This window comes from Phocoena phocoena, chromosome 1, assembly GCF_963924675.1.
Source record: "Phocoena phocoena chromosome 1, mPhoPho1.1, whole genome shotgun sequence".
In the NCBI taxonomy this organism is placed as follows: domain Eukaryota; kingdom Metazoa; phylum Chordata; class Mammalia; order Artiodactyla; family Phocoenidae; genus Phocoena; species Phocoena phocoena.
In genome coordinates this window covers 8,474,429-8,488,696 of record NC_089219.1, presented here as the reverse complement: position 1 = coordinate 8,488,696, position 14,268 = coordinate 8,474,429, and the positions used below count along the sequence as shown (strand labels likewise).

Here is a 14,268-nt window from a genome sequence, read left to right as displayed (position 1 = left end):
AAGCCAGATGGTGGAAAGTACATTCGGGAGGGACCGGTGGGTGCCTAGAACCAGCGGGGCTTCACAAGGGCCTGGTCTCTTCTCTGCTTCTTTCTCTCTCTCTTTTCTTTTTACACTTTTTTTCCCAATTATAAAAGTAATAACAGGGCTTCCCTGGTAGCGCAGTGGTTGAGAGTCCGCCTGCCGATGCAGGGGACACGGGTTCGTGCCTCGGTCCGGGAAGATCCCACATGCCGCGGAGCGGCTGGGCCCATGAGCCATGGCTGCTGAGCCTGCACGTCCAGAGCTTGTGCTCCACAACGGGAGAGGCCACAACAGTGAGAGGCCCGCGTACCGCAAAAAAATAATAATAATTAAAAGTAATAACATGTTTATTGTAGGAAATGAGGAAGACAGATAAATGCCAAGAGAAAAATTAAATCATCTTTAATTCTACCACACAGAGATAACTTTTAACATTTTGATAGAAAGGCTTTTTACCATGTATATCTTTTTTTCTTTAATAAATGCATTTACTTTTGGCTGTGTTGGGTCTTCATTGCTGTGCACGGGCTTTCTCTAGCTGCAGCAAGCGGGAGCTACTCTTCTTTGTGGTTCATGGGCTTCTCATTGCGGTGGCTTCTCTTGTTGCAGATCATGGGCTCTAGGCACGCAGACTTCAGTAGTTGTGGTGTGCAGGCTCAGTAGTTGTGGTGCATGGGCTCAGTAGTTGTGGCGTGCGGGCTCTAGAGCACAGGCTCAGTAGTTGTGGTGCATGGGCTTAGCTGTTCCGCAGCATGTGGGATCTTCCCGGACCAGGGCTGGAACCTGTGTCCCCTGCATTGGCAGGCGGATTCTTAACCACTGTGCCACCAGGGAAGTCCACCATGTATATCTGTAACTTACAAACGGCTTTATATTTCTATAGTCTTTCACCTTTTTTTTTTAATATTTATTTATTTATTATTTATTTATTTGGTTGTGCCGGGTCTTAGTTGCAGCAGGAGGGCTCCTTAGCTGTGGCATGCATGCGGGATCTAGTTCCCTGACCAGGGATCAAACCCGGGCCTCCTGCATTGGGAGCACAGAGTCTTCTCCACTGCGCCACCAGGGAAGCCCCTATAGTTTTTCACCTTTAAAGTTTATATTATGAGACTTTTCTCATTCTAAAATTCATTTTAGAATTATTAAACATTTTTAATTATTATTAAACACTTTAATTATTAAACATTTAGATTTCTATCTTTGTAATATTTTTAAGGCAATACTGAACTTCTTGTATAAATTTGTGACCCCAGTCTGATTATTTCTTCAGAATTCCGTTTGATTTTAATCCTGAGATGGGCTATCAAATAAAGAAAGCACAGAATGATACCGTTATTTTGGGGTTTTTTTTTTTTTACAAATAACGGTTTGTAAAATATTTTACAAATATTTAAGCAAGGAACCTATTTTCTTGGAAGTTTTTCCCACGAGTTATTGAGAGGGCTGACTGCGTGTGAGCCCTACAGGGCTGCCAGGCCAGACATGGCTGTGCCACAGAGCAGTGCCCCCAGGACAGCCAGGGTCTGTACAAGGTAGGGCTGGAGCGGTTGAAGCCGACAGAAAAGCCAAACGATCGGTGCTTGCGCAAAAAGATGTTTCTCCTCTGTCTCTTCTGTAAATACAGTCAGCCCAGAGCTGGTGCGGCGACTGCTGGTCCTGACTCCGGCTGCTGTCTTGTTGCTCTACCGTCCTCAAGTCAAACACAGGGCTGCCACCTTGTGGGCCTGGTAACTGCCCCAGTGCCACCACTATCTCCTCATTCTGTTTAACTGGAAGGAGGGGAGATCAGCAAACGTCCACTTCCCATTGGCCAGAACTTAGCCACATGACCACAGCAAAGGATACTAGGAAAGTTGTTATTTCAGTGCCCAGCTGAAAATCCTGGGTATTATCATCGTATAGTCAGAATTTGGAAAGAATGGACATTGATACACAGTGAGCTGTCTGCCAAAAAATGGCAGAGTCTCAGGTAAGAAAAACAGAGATGCGGGGTCTGGGGGGGCGGTTCCCTGGTGGCCCAGTGGTTAGGATTCTGGGCTTTCACTGCCGTGGCCTGGCTTCAATCCCTGATTGGAGAACAGATCCCACAAGCCATGTATCACGGCCAAAAAAAGATAGATGGGAATGTGTTTAAGCAAGAAATTGTATTCTACTCAGGACAGCCTGAGGAGGCTTCCTGAAAGGTGCATCTGGGTCGCACTTGGAAGACGAAGGGAAGAAGTGCAGAGAACCTTGTAGCCAGTGCTACGGAGTGGGCCTCTGATGGAGACCGGCTGGAAGCGGGTTAGAAAAGCAGATCCCCAGGCTCCACCCCAGACCAGCCCTATCAGGATGGAGGGCTGGGCCCGGACACCCGGTCTGAACTCTCCAGATGGTTCTTTTATGCATGCTTAAGTTTGAGGACCACGTGCTATAAGCAAGGCAGTGGGCCCCAGACCGCGTTTAGTGGGCTTACCACTGGTCAGAGGTGAAATGAATAACGGAGACAATGTATTAAGTTTCTCACAGAGGTAAAATGATTCCTTGTCCTGTATATGGAAGCTTTCCTTGCTCGTTTTGTCTCTGGTTTTGTTTTTTAATAAGATGGAGACCATAGACCGTAGGAGTAGAGGTCTTTTTTAAGTGTCTCGTCTTGCAAAAGAAAAACTTGGCAACCGATGTCAGTACCCAAATGTGTGTTTGAAATTTGGCCCATGGAACCCCAGAGTCCAGGACCACTGAGCCATGGGATAGAGCCAAGAGCCTTGGGGGTTTGGAGAACAGCTGTAGTTCCGTTTCCCTGAAGCATCAAGTCATGGGGAGATTGCTCGGATCCCCAAGGACCAGGAAGGATGTGCCAGTGTATGGAGGGGCGCATGTCAGTCGGGAGCTGCTCAGTGATTCTGAACCCTCAGCGATTCTGAACCGTGGAGGCTGTGACAGGACCTGTGCTCTGGGAAGATGATCTGGCAGGGCCGGGTGGGCTTGGAGGTAGAGAATTTATGAGTAGAAGGGCTCTTTGCTCCAGGAGGTACACTGCTGTTTGTGGTCCTTAGGAAGCTTGCCATAAGCATTTTCAACCAAGTAACACCACGTACTGGCCAAATTCCCACTCATAACCACAGCTGGCTGAACTCGATGCTTAAAAAAAATGACTCCAAGCGCTAATCAATGACAGAAACGCATTCCTGCTCTGTGGCAGCCCCACTGCCTTGGACGGTGGCTGTTCACCCACCTCTTGTCCTCTTATGAACTATCTACCCTTTAAGAGGTTGGGACAGTTGACCCACTGGAGAGTAAGGCTTTACAACTGAATTGTAAATGCATACTGGTCTGAATTTGGAGAAACGTTTCATATGATACCTTGGTTTTTTCCATCCTGATTTTCCCTATCAGTTGTAGATTTAACTGGGCTGTATAACAATGGCTACTAATGGCAAAACCACAGTTCTTCCTCCTTGTGATCTGAAGTTGGGTGACATTTCTGGGCTCTATGTCCTGTACACGTGGGGAACTTTTTGCTTGAAATGTATTCAGGGCTGTTTTCTTTGAACTTGGAGGGTCTGAGCTACTGCTATACATACCAGCCTAGAGGTCCTGTTTGCTGTTGGCGCTTGAAGCCGAGACCACAGCTTTACCTCCTCTACAGGAGGGGCCAAGGGTGTAGTTTATTGTCCTCGCTTCAGGATGCACGTGCTGGAGCAGCTCTGTTCCACTTGGGGGAGGGATGGGATAGACTTGATCTTCCACTGCCCCACCCCCACCCCACGCAGTGCCCCAGGAATGCCAGGGCCCCCATCTGGGCTCAGCTGTGCAGTGCCTGGAAGAAAGCCAAGGCAGCTGACTCCACCGGGTGCCTGGACCCACATCCTGGCCTCCCACGTCCACTCAGCCTGTTACTCAGTGCTGCCAGCTACAGGCACCGTCCCTAGTCTCATGGAGCTTACAGTCTGGCTCAGGGTACACCGAAGTGAGCAGGCTGTCACAGCTCAGAGGCATAGACGTGTTGATGTGCAGGCTGTGATGTCAACACCATGAGCCAAGTACACGGCTGAACCCAATCAAGCCTGTAGCAGCAGATGGATTGGTTGATGATCTCATCTGCTGGGTGATCCTGACCCTGGGTCGGGTAACAGTTCCGTGGGAGCCACCTCCTAGCAATTCTTTTACTGCCTTGGCTCACTTCCCCTTTAAAAGGAGTTTAACCCAACCAAGGCTCATTGCTGTAAGGCTTGAGGCTTGCACTAACTGATAAACACCAGTGTGTTTTTCACCTGCGGTTAAGGACACAGGCTTCCCAACTCCAAGCAGAGGTTGCAAAACATGACTCAAAAAACATCCCTGTCATAATGTCACCAGTAGCTTATACCAATTTCATCTCCCTTCCCCGGCATTAGAAGAACGACGCATGTAGAGCAATTAGCATTTAATATTTGGTAATTAGCATGCTTAATGTGATTCAGAGAAGTTCCTTGACATTTTCATAAAAACAGAAAGCACATTCCCCACCCACCCACCCTTCAAGGAGCGAGGCCTAGTTTGGCAAAAAAAAAAAAAAAAAAACCCAAAACGAAAAACTGGGGGCCAGTCTTTTCTGGTGCTGAATATGCATGTGTTGGCCTCTTTCGGGACACTGCTGGTAAATTTAGAAACTCGTTAAGAACTCTTTCTCATTCAGCAGCCATACGCTTATGGCTCACGGAATCTAAGGGGAAACGGCTAAATCGAGCTTAAGTCGTGGGGCTGTGATGGTCCTTCTCAAGTAAATAAAACCCTCGTTGTGCCCCCGACAAACCACACACACTGTTGAAGTCCAACAGGGAGTCAAATTCAGGGACGCGGTGAGAGATACATTCTACTCCGTCGCTCCAGCGCCAACAACGTAACTCTTCGCCGGACAATGTAGCCGCCCACTCCGGAGTCTCCAGCCCGAGGGTTCAAGCCGGCGGTCCGCACGTCCCGGCGCTCGGACACTCCGCGCCGAGCCCGAGATGTCAGCTCAGGTTTCCCCTCCGGAGTCGGGTACCCCTCGCTCCCTCTCCTCGCCCGTCGGTTTCTCCCCTAACCCGGCCCCACGTGGCCCCGGGAAGCAGGCCGCACTACCCTGCTGCCGCCGACTGACAGCCGGCCGCAGCCACCGGGCGCCGCGCTCCAGCGAGGCAGCCAATGAGCGCGCTCGGAGTGCCGGCGGGGCGGGACCGCCGGGCCGCCGAGCGCTCGCGCCGCCACTGGAGGGCTTGGGGCCCGCCCCTGGCAACAGGCCCCGCCCCGCCGGCAGGGTTAGGTTGCGGCGCGGGCGGCGGGGAGGAGTTGGTCCCGTTGTGCTGCGGCTCCGCGCGGCCTGCAGTCCCGGGCCCGCGCCCCGCGCCGCCCGCCCGCCCGCCGCCATGGAGCCCGGCCTTGACGGCCCCGCTGCCTCCGGCTCCGCTGCCATCCGTGAGGGCTGGTTCCGCGAGACGTGCAGCCTGTGGCCCGGCCAGGCCCTGTCTCTGCAGGTGGAGCAGCTGCTACACCATCGACGCTCGCAGTACCAGGATATCCTCGTCTTTCGCAGGTACCCCCGCCCGCCCGGCCCCGCGCCCCGGAGCCCTGGCGACGGCTCTCAGCCCAGACCGCCGGCTGCCAGCTGCCCAACCCCACGCAGCCCGCCGGGACTCCTGCCCCGGTCTCGGCCCAGCCCGCCCCTCTTCCTGCCGGACCCCTGTCTTGCGCCCTTTACCTCCGGATGCCCCCGGCCGTCTGTGCCCGCTCCTGTCCCTGCAGAACTGTCAGAAGTTCTCGTAACTAGGCCCGTCACTTCCCTCAGTCCCCTCCCCACCCTGCATCCCGTCTCGCTGGGCTGGGGGGCCGGCGTTGCGGGCGGTCCTTTTCAGCGGGGAGGGAGCCGGAGTCTGCGCCGACCCGACGCGCCGAGCTCCACGTGTCAGTCTCGGACACGTCAGAGCCGGGACCCCGAGTCCAGCCTCCACCTAGCGGGCCTGCCCGCCGATCCTCGCCACGTGTCACCCCTTAGGACTCACCCCTGGAGCCCCTCTGCAGGTTGGGGGAGATTCTTCTCACCCAGGGCGAGTCGGGGCACGTTGCCCCTTTCCCGGGGAACCCAGATTCCTGACTGTCACTCCCACCCGCAGTAAGAGCTACGGTAACGTGCTGGTGTTGGACGGTGTCATCCAGTGCACAGAGAGGGACGAGTTCTCCTACCAGGAGATGATTGCCAACCTGCCTCTCTACAGCCACCCCAACCCACGCAAGGTACTCCCATCCCACCCACATCCAGCCGTGAGGCCAGTGATAGGTCCCACAGAACAGTGCTGGGGGCCCCAGCTGCGCTCAGTGCTCAGCTCAGGTGCTTCCCAAACAGCTGTCAGAGAAAGTGCTAGCAAGGACAAGGGGGCTAGTGGGGAGAGCCACCCATTTTACAAGGACTGGGGGCTGACAGCCTGGCTGAGGCCTGGAGCTTGAGGAGGAGCTGCGCTGGAGGGAGTTTCCAGGAACGGGGGCCACATCGTGCCAGGTTCCTAGGGCAGGAGAGCTTTTCTAGTAGAAAGTGAAGTAACGAGGCTTGTGGAACAGAGGTGCGGAGAAATTGTTCCAGGTGGTTCTGTCTGCTCAGCGCAGTTTGGGGGGCAGGGAGGCCAGCCACTGAGTCCTGCTGGAGCCTGTTTGGTGGGGCTGGTGCCCAGGGCCCCGCTCCTGGCTGACTCTTCCCCTGGCAGGTGCTGATCATCGGGGGCGGGGATGGGGGTGTCCTGCGGGAGGTGGTCAAGCATTCCTCCGTGGAGTCGGTGGTCCAGTGCGAGATTGACGAGGTGAGTGCGCAGAGCTGGGCGGGGTTTGGATTCAAGTCCCAGTGCTCCCTGAATTGGCTGTTTACCCTTGGGCAAGTGGCTTAACGTTTCTCGGCCTTGTTTCTTGGTCTCAAGAACACATTGGAGGGTTCAGTAGGAAAAGCAGATAGGAAAGCACCTGGCACAGAGTAGGTGTGCCACTGGTGCCAGTTCTTCGTAAGCCTAAGAGCTGATGCTTCATAGAAGTCCCAGGGAACTCCAGCCACTAGCGCACCTGCCCTTTACAGCAGTGTGCTTCAGTGAGCATCTAGGTTCCGGGTTCAGTCCCTGCCTCCTTGGAGCTGATATTCTAGTTAGGAGGCGGTATCAAAGGGTTATCTGATAAAGGAATGTGAGGTGGGTCCCTAGGGTGTGGGTTGATGCTGAGGTCTGAATGAGAAGCAGCTGGCCACGTGGAGACAGGGAAAGGCTCTCCCGGTGGAGGCTGGAATTCTAACCCTCTGAAATAGCAAGATAGCCACTCAGCTGCGGTGGCTGTGTCTGGGGAGAGGGAGTAGGGGTGGTGGAGGTGTGGGCCGAGCTGCAGGCGGGAGCTAGCCCTCCGAGAAGTTTTGGGGAGGTACCAGACTGCTCTCTGTTTTACAGATGTGGAAACTGGGGTTCCACAAAGGGAGTGGCTCGTCCAAGGTGACCGGGCTCTGAGAGGGGGTCCCACTCAACTCTGTCTGCCTCCAGGGCCCCCAACCCCCGTGGCCCAACCTGTTCCCTCCTGTCTCCTCCCCAGGATGTCATTCAAGTCTCTAAGAAGTTCCTGCCGGGCATGGCCATTGGCTACTCTAGCTCAAAGCTGACCCTACACGTGGGTGACGGTTTTGAGTTCATGAAGCAGAACCAGGACGCCTTCGACGTCATCATCACTGACTCCTCAGACCCCATGGGTAAGCAATGGATGGCCTGGGGCCTCTGGCAGCCCCCAGAGGGAAGGCCAGCCTCCCGCTCTGTGTCCCAAGTCTGAGTTGTGGAGTAGAGGACACAGGGGGCCCCAGAATTAGTGCAGCTCTTTTCCCTTCTGAGTTGTCACCTCCCCACTCAAACATGGCTCAGCAGAATAGGGGGACTGGGCGACTGCACAAAGTTCACAAGTTGGTTGAGAACCTGGAAGAGAGTGGGGCTCTGGGCTTGGGCCACTGAGGCCCTAGTTTCCTCTTCAGCCTCCTCTCTGCTCCTGACAGGCCAGCATCAGGGTGTGCGGGGTATCTAGCCTTAAACCAAAGCTCAGGGTGGAGATTCCCCTGATGCGATGCCTATGAGCATCCCCCCAGGAATGGGATTAAAATGTGGAGCCCCCTCATACTGGGGTACTGGATCCCTGCCCCTCTCAAAAGCACCCTCTTCGTAGTTGGTTTCTGAACTCCACAGACCTGGCTTCAGTTCTCAGCTCTGCCCCTGGGCAGCTGTGAGGGTCTGTGTGGTCAGGTGACAGTGGCCCTTGCCGCCTCCAGAGCCAGGCTCAGGCAGTCTCAGCCGGAGCGTTCCTTGTCCCTTATCCCCTGCTCCCCTCAGGCCCTGCTGAGAGTCTGTTCAAGGAGTCCTACTACCAGCTCATGAAGACCGCCCTCAAGGAGGACGGCATTCTCTGCTGTCAGGGTGAGCGGGCCGCCCCGTGGCGGGGGGAAGCCCCGTGGCGGGGGGGAGCGCCGGGTGGGGGGGGGGGAGCGCCGGGTGGGGCGGGGGGGAGCGCCGGGTGGGGGGGGGGCGTGGAGCGCCGGGTGGGGGGGGGGTGGAGCGCCGGGTGGGGGGGGGGTGGAGCGCCGGGTGGGGGGGGGAGCGCCGTGTGGCGGGGGGGAGCCCCGTGGCGGGGGGGAGCGCCGGGTGTGGGGGGGGGGTGGAGCGCCGGGTGGGGGGGGGAGCGCCGGGTGTGGGGGGGGCGTGGAGCGCCGGGTGGGGGGGGGGAGCGCCGGGTGGGGGGGGGAGCGCCGGGTGGGGGGGGGGAAGCCCCGTGGCGGGGGGGGGGGGGTGGAGCGCCGCCCGCCCAGTGCTGATGCTGCCTGACCCGCCCCCAGGTGAGTGCCAGTGGCTGCACCTGGACCTCATCAAGGAGATGCGGCACTTCTGCAAGTCGCTCTTCCCCGTGGTGGACTACGCCTACTGCACCATCCCCACCTACCCCAGTGGCCAGATCGGCTTCATGCTGTGCAGCAAGAACCCAGTGAGCTGTGGGCTGTCCTGGGGGCGGGAGCGGGGCGGGCGGGCGCGGAAAGCGCTCCCCTGAGACGCCCCCCGCTTGTCCCCAGAGCACCAACTTCCGGGAGCCCGTGCAACAGCTGACGCAGAAGCAGGTGGAAGAGATGCAGCTGAAATACTACAACTCCGACGTGCACCAGGCAGCCTTCGTCCTGCCCGAGTTTGCCCGGAAGGTGAGCTACCTGCGGGGCAGGGAGACCCAGGGCTCCCTGAAGGGCCCCTTTGAGCCCCTCACAATCCAGCACCCTCCTGACTAGGCCTCGTGTCCCACCAGGCTCTGAATGATGTGCACTGAGCCCACATGCCGCTGCCCATGCTGCCCAGGACCTTGGCCAGGGAGCCTCCGGGGCACCTGGGCCGCACCAGCCCTGGACAAGACCCCCGCTGGCTCGCCCGCCAACCGAGTGTTACAGGCCCCAGAACGCTGCCCGGCCGGCCCTGCTGGGCGGACTGTCTGTCTTCCTGTGTGTGGAGTTCAGCCTCCAAGCCTATACCAGCTGTGTACAGCAACCACCCACCTTCTGTCGCCCCTCACTCACCAAACACGTGTATTTATAACAAAATGCTGAATTGTGTGTCCCTGGACTTCAAACTGGCCCAGGCAGGGGCTGCATCAGCCATTAATGGGTTCCCCTGTGTGCCAGACCCTGAGCTGGCCCCGCTGTCTGGCCTTCAATTGTCTGCCGTGGGAGTAGGCAGGCCTGCCTCCTTGTGTAACCGTGGACCGGCCCCTTGAGCCCCGTGGTGCCCAGGGATGCAGCAGTCATCAAACTGGACCCAAGTCTGTCCTGAGAAGCTTTAGCCATTCCTTCACCAAGCCCTGCACAAGGCTGGTGGTGATAGGCCCATGGGGCCCGGGCTGGGAGTTGTCAAAGTCAAGGGCTTTGCTTTGTCTTGGGGCTGCCCGGCAGGGTCCTCAGAAGACTCTGGGCCAGGTCCCATCCTGGGGTGGGTGCGGATGTGACCCCAGAGGCAGCTTTGAGGAGCGTGACTGGGGTCCGGTTCCCTGGGCCTGCGAGTCAGGGGCCTTGACTCGGCTCAGATTACAGACCTGGGTTCAGATCCGGCCTGCCCCCCTCGCAAGCCTGCCCTCTGATAAGTTCCTAGAAGCTTCCCCCAAGTGTTGAAAGGTTGAGAAAGCAGGTGTGGGCGGCTCCACAAGGACTCTGTGGGCATGTGCCTGTCCCCTCTCCAAGGTGCTGAACCGGCAGGCCCCTCGGTCCTGCTGGCTGCGGGGACTGAGGGTCTGGAGGTGGGACAGGAGCCACCACAACTGGATGCGGGCTGGGGCAGGGGGCCTCCAGCCCCCTCCTAACTCGGGGGATTGGCCCCTGCTCCTTGCAAAAGCCGGCATCACCTCCCCCGCCCGACACCTGCCCTCGGCAGGGACGTGGTCAGGGAATGTGTTAACCTGGGAGACTGCGGCTGGCAGGTTGGGGGCCAGCGCGGGTGTGGGAACCCTGGCCGTGGTTCAAGGATACTCCCAACCCCGCTCCTACCCTGGGCACCCACCTTGGAGGCCCCACTCGGCAGGAGCTAAGACTGCAGTCATAATAGGGGTGGGAACAGGGGTCCAGCTGTGCCACCAACTCCTCGAGTGGCCTCAGGCCAGTCACCCACCCCCTCTGGGCTTCCCGTGCTCCACCCTCACGAAGCCCCTGGTCTGTGAGCATGTTTTGGGGTTCATCCCTGGTCAGCAAGTCTGATCCCAAGCTAACCTCCCCATTCCAACCCCCCGGTCTTCCCCCTCCCGCGGAGGCCCGGCGGAGTCAGGACTTGGCTGGGCTGCAAGAAAGTACCAGGCAAAGGAGGACTGGTGATGGCCAGCTATGGAGCACTGTCCTGTCACCAGCTTGAATTCCTTTAACCTTGACAAGGAAGGCAGGAAGGAAGATACTGTTAACTCCACACAAGATGAGGTGACATGCCCGAGGCCTTACCAGGCAGCTGGTCTCCCAGGAGCCACTCCGCTCCGTGGGCCTCTGCAGCTCAGCTGGAGCACCCTGGGGCTCCCAGCAGGGGCAGCTGCCTGGACCTCCACTCTCAGTGGCCCTCCTCCCCGTGGCTCATCTTACTGACCAGGCTCCAGGAAGGTCCATCGTGAGGATGACCCAGGGAATGAAGGTGGGCAGGGAAGGGGGGTGGTCCCAGCGCTGGGGGCACTGGACCTGGGTCACAGTAACTCTGTGACTTGAGCTACGCACCACTCCTGACTCGGTCACCCTGTCTGTAAAATGAGAGCAGTGGTCCTCAGCTGTTACAGGGCTTCACTAAGGAGCACGTGTCACGTCGTTCTCACTGAGCTGGTGGAAATCAGGATTTCTTCTCAGGGCAGAGGAAGAAGAGAGGGCCCAGGTTGCAGAAGTAGCTGCAAGAATGCCTGACCTGGACTAGAAGGTGTCTGCAGTGTCAGTCCCTCCACTTCCCCAACTTTTAGTGGCATCTGCGTGCATGTGCCCACCTGGAAAGGGTGGGCGTTGAGGACTGAACCCCACAGCTGGGTGGATGTGATTTGAACACAGACTGATCCACAGAAGCAGAAGCAAAAGCAGGCATTTGGTGGGGGTGTGACCTGAGTCCTCCAAAGTTCCAGAAATCTGGAAGAGGGCCGTGAACAGGCCCAGTCTGTGGCACGGAGAATAAAATCAATCCTATCTAGAGTTCTGAAATTCAGGTATTAACATCAGCCCTGCCCACAGATGTAGAGAACAAACGTATGTACACCAAGGGGGGAAAGTGGCTGGCTGGGAGCGGGGGGGATGAGTTGGGAGATTGGGATTGACATATATACACTAATATGTATGAAATGGATAACTAATAAGAACCTGCTGTATAAAAAAATAAAAAAAAAATTAGCCCTGCTTCCCCCGCCCCCGCCCCGCCCCCGGTTTAAGGATACAAGTAGTTCCCATGCGGATTGTTAGGAGAGAAAGTGCAGCCCTGCTGTACCTGCTTTTCCCCCTGGAGGCAGCCACGTTTACCTCTTCCAGCTGAGCATTTTGCTTATGCCTCTAAACAATATGCTTGTATCACTACTTCTCGACTTGTCAGTTTCCGTCATAATTGTTGATTTTCCACTGGGGAACGTGAGGATTTAGCTCTTTGCTTCCCTGCCCCACCACACTCTCAAGCATTAACCGATAACCTTGGTTGGCTCCGCAATCAGTGTTTGCACCGTTACAACTTAGGCAAATGCCGTTCTCAGCTGAGACTCAGAGAAAACGATAACGTTTTATCTCTGGCACAGCTTCTTGTTTTTCCTGGAGGGTTTTTGCATTCGCTTAATTTTCAATAAATTTATCACTCATTTAGCCCCAAACTTTTACCAAATCGCTAAAGCTCTTAAGACGTTTGGATTCGAAACACTTCCTGAGGTTCTGGTCAATATGCTAATCAGTTTTGGTTTTTTTTTCTTATTGTGAGATTCTGAGTATTTTACCTATAGCCTCATTATAATTATAATTCATGATTATATTTATTGGAATGTTCAGTAATAAGAAACTAATATACATACCATGCATTTCTTTATTAGGAGTTGTACCATAATGTATATAACACTTTCATTTAGGAAAAACAATTACTGGAAAAAAATTTTTTGGAGGATCTTTGGACTCTACCGGTATCTTATCATTTTCATCTTTCTGAAGAATCTGTTCCAAGCCTCCTGACTACCCCAAGTGGGATACCCTGTCGGGACTCTTGTCTCTTGGACCCCATATCTTCCTGTTTCTTGGTTTACTCCCTCGTTTTGGTGAAGCATATCCTAGAGGAGCCTTCTGAGAAAGGGGACAAGGGATGAAAGTTTTAAATAACCTGACATGCATGAATCTCTTGATTCCATCTTCATGCTGAATTGATGGGTACAGAATTTGGTTGAGTATAGAAATATGTTGGAAATTCTCTTCCTTCAACATTTTGAGATTTGCTGTTTTCCATTGTTATCATCTATTCCTGTGTTTAAAATTAGCCCAAAATGTAGCAGATTGAAACAATAACAATAAACATGTCTTTTCTGTGGGTCAGGAATTTGGGAGTGACTTAGCTGGTCGGTTCGGTTTAGAGTCATTCATGAAGTTGCAGTAAAGCTGTCGCTAGAGCTGGAGGGTCAGCTTCCAAGATGACTCAGTCACATGACTAGCAGATTACGCTGACAGATGTTAGGAGGCCTCAGTTCCTCCCCATGTGGACCTCTCCACAGGGACACTGAGTGTCCTCACACATGGCGGCTGGCTTCCCCCAGAGCGAGTGATCAGAGAGAGAGCCAGGTGGACGCTGCGATGTCTTGTATGCCTAGCCACACATTACACACCATCATTCCAGTCATGCCCTATCCATAAGCCCTCCTCAGTGTGGGAGAGGACTACACATGAGGGCGTGAATACCCCAATATGGGACTCACTGGACGCTGACTCCTAGTTTCCAGTGTTATTTCGATAGCTCCAAAATCATTCTTTTCATGATCCTTTGTAAGCGACCTGCTCTGTTTTCACTCTCCTCCCCTCTCTCTCTGTCTCTCAAAGTTTGTAGAACATAATTTTTCTCTCTGATGTTTTGCAAATATCAGGCGTAAAGTTCTATTTTCATCTGTTGTTCTGGGCACTTGGAGGACATTTTCAATCGGTAAACTCGCATTCTTTTCAGTTCTGGGAAATCTCCTTGCATTATTTTGTTTATAATTTCCTCTGTTTTCTTTGTTGTCTTTTTCTAGAATTCCTGTTATTTAGTCTTTGACATACTGTATAGGACTTTACTGCTTTTTCATTTCTTTTTGACTCTATTTTTCTGGAAGATTTCTTCAATCTTATCTTCCAAACATCTTGTTGAGTTTTTTGTTTCTGTCATATTTTTATTTCCCCAAGCTGTTTTTTGTTCTCTGAATGCTCTTGTTAAATAGCATATGGTTCTTGCTTCTTGTTCTAGCCTCTCTTTTTGCTTTGAAGATATTAATTATCGCTTCATTTTGGTTTTGGACATTTTCTTCTCACTGTTTTGTTGTTGGTTGGTTGAGGTTTTTGGTCTTTCTCCCTCACGTGTGAGGTTTTCCTCAGTAACCCTTGAATGTTCTGCTCATGTGTAAGACTGGGGACTAAAAAGCTAATTGGAAGCTCTGAGTGCATGATGGGGGCTTGTCAGCTGACTTTCACTGTGGGTGAGGCGGCTGAGCCATTTGCTTGTAGAACCTTAAGTCAGTGTCTTTAGGTCTTTCCTCCTGAACTCGTCAACACTTCCCAGG

At 54.4% G+C, this 14,268-nt stretch overlaps 1 protein-coding gene across 1 annotated transcript; it reads left to right on the top strand.

The window, feature by feature from the left end:
- Positions 1-5,390: 5,390 nt before the first annotated feature.
- Positions 5,391-9,599, top strand: SRM (spermidine synthase). The gene is made up of 8 exons (XM_065890908.1): positions 5,391-5,557; positions 6,135-6,255; positions 6,720-6,812; positions 7,576-7,729; positions 8,355-8,438; positions 8,855-9,000; positions 9,086-9,208; positions 9,310-9,599. The coding sequence occupies exons 1-8, from the start codon at positions 5,391-5,393 to the stop codon at positions 9,328-9,330; spliced, it is 909 nt and encodes a 302-aa protein (XP_065746980.1). The 3' UTR covers positions 9,331-9,599.
- The last annotated feature ends 4,669 nt before the right edge of the window (positions 9,600-14,268 follow it).

Coding starts and splice junctions, on each gene's coding strand:
- SRM (XM_065890908.1), top strand. CDS start 5,391: ATGGAGCCCGGCCTTGACGGCCCCGCTGCCTCCGGCTCCGCTGCCATC. Junction 5,558..6,134: donor GATATCCTCGTCTTTCGCAG/GTACCCCCGCCC, acceptor TCCCACCCGCAG/TAAGAGCTACGGTAACGTGC. Junction 7,730..8,354: donor TGACTCCTCAGACCCCATGG/GTAAGCAATGGA, acceptor TGCTCCCCTCAG/GCCCTGCTGAGAGTCTGTTC.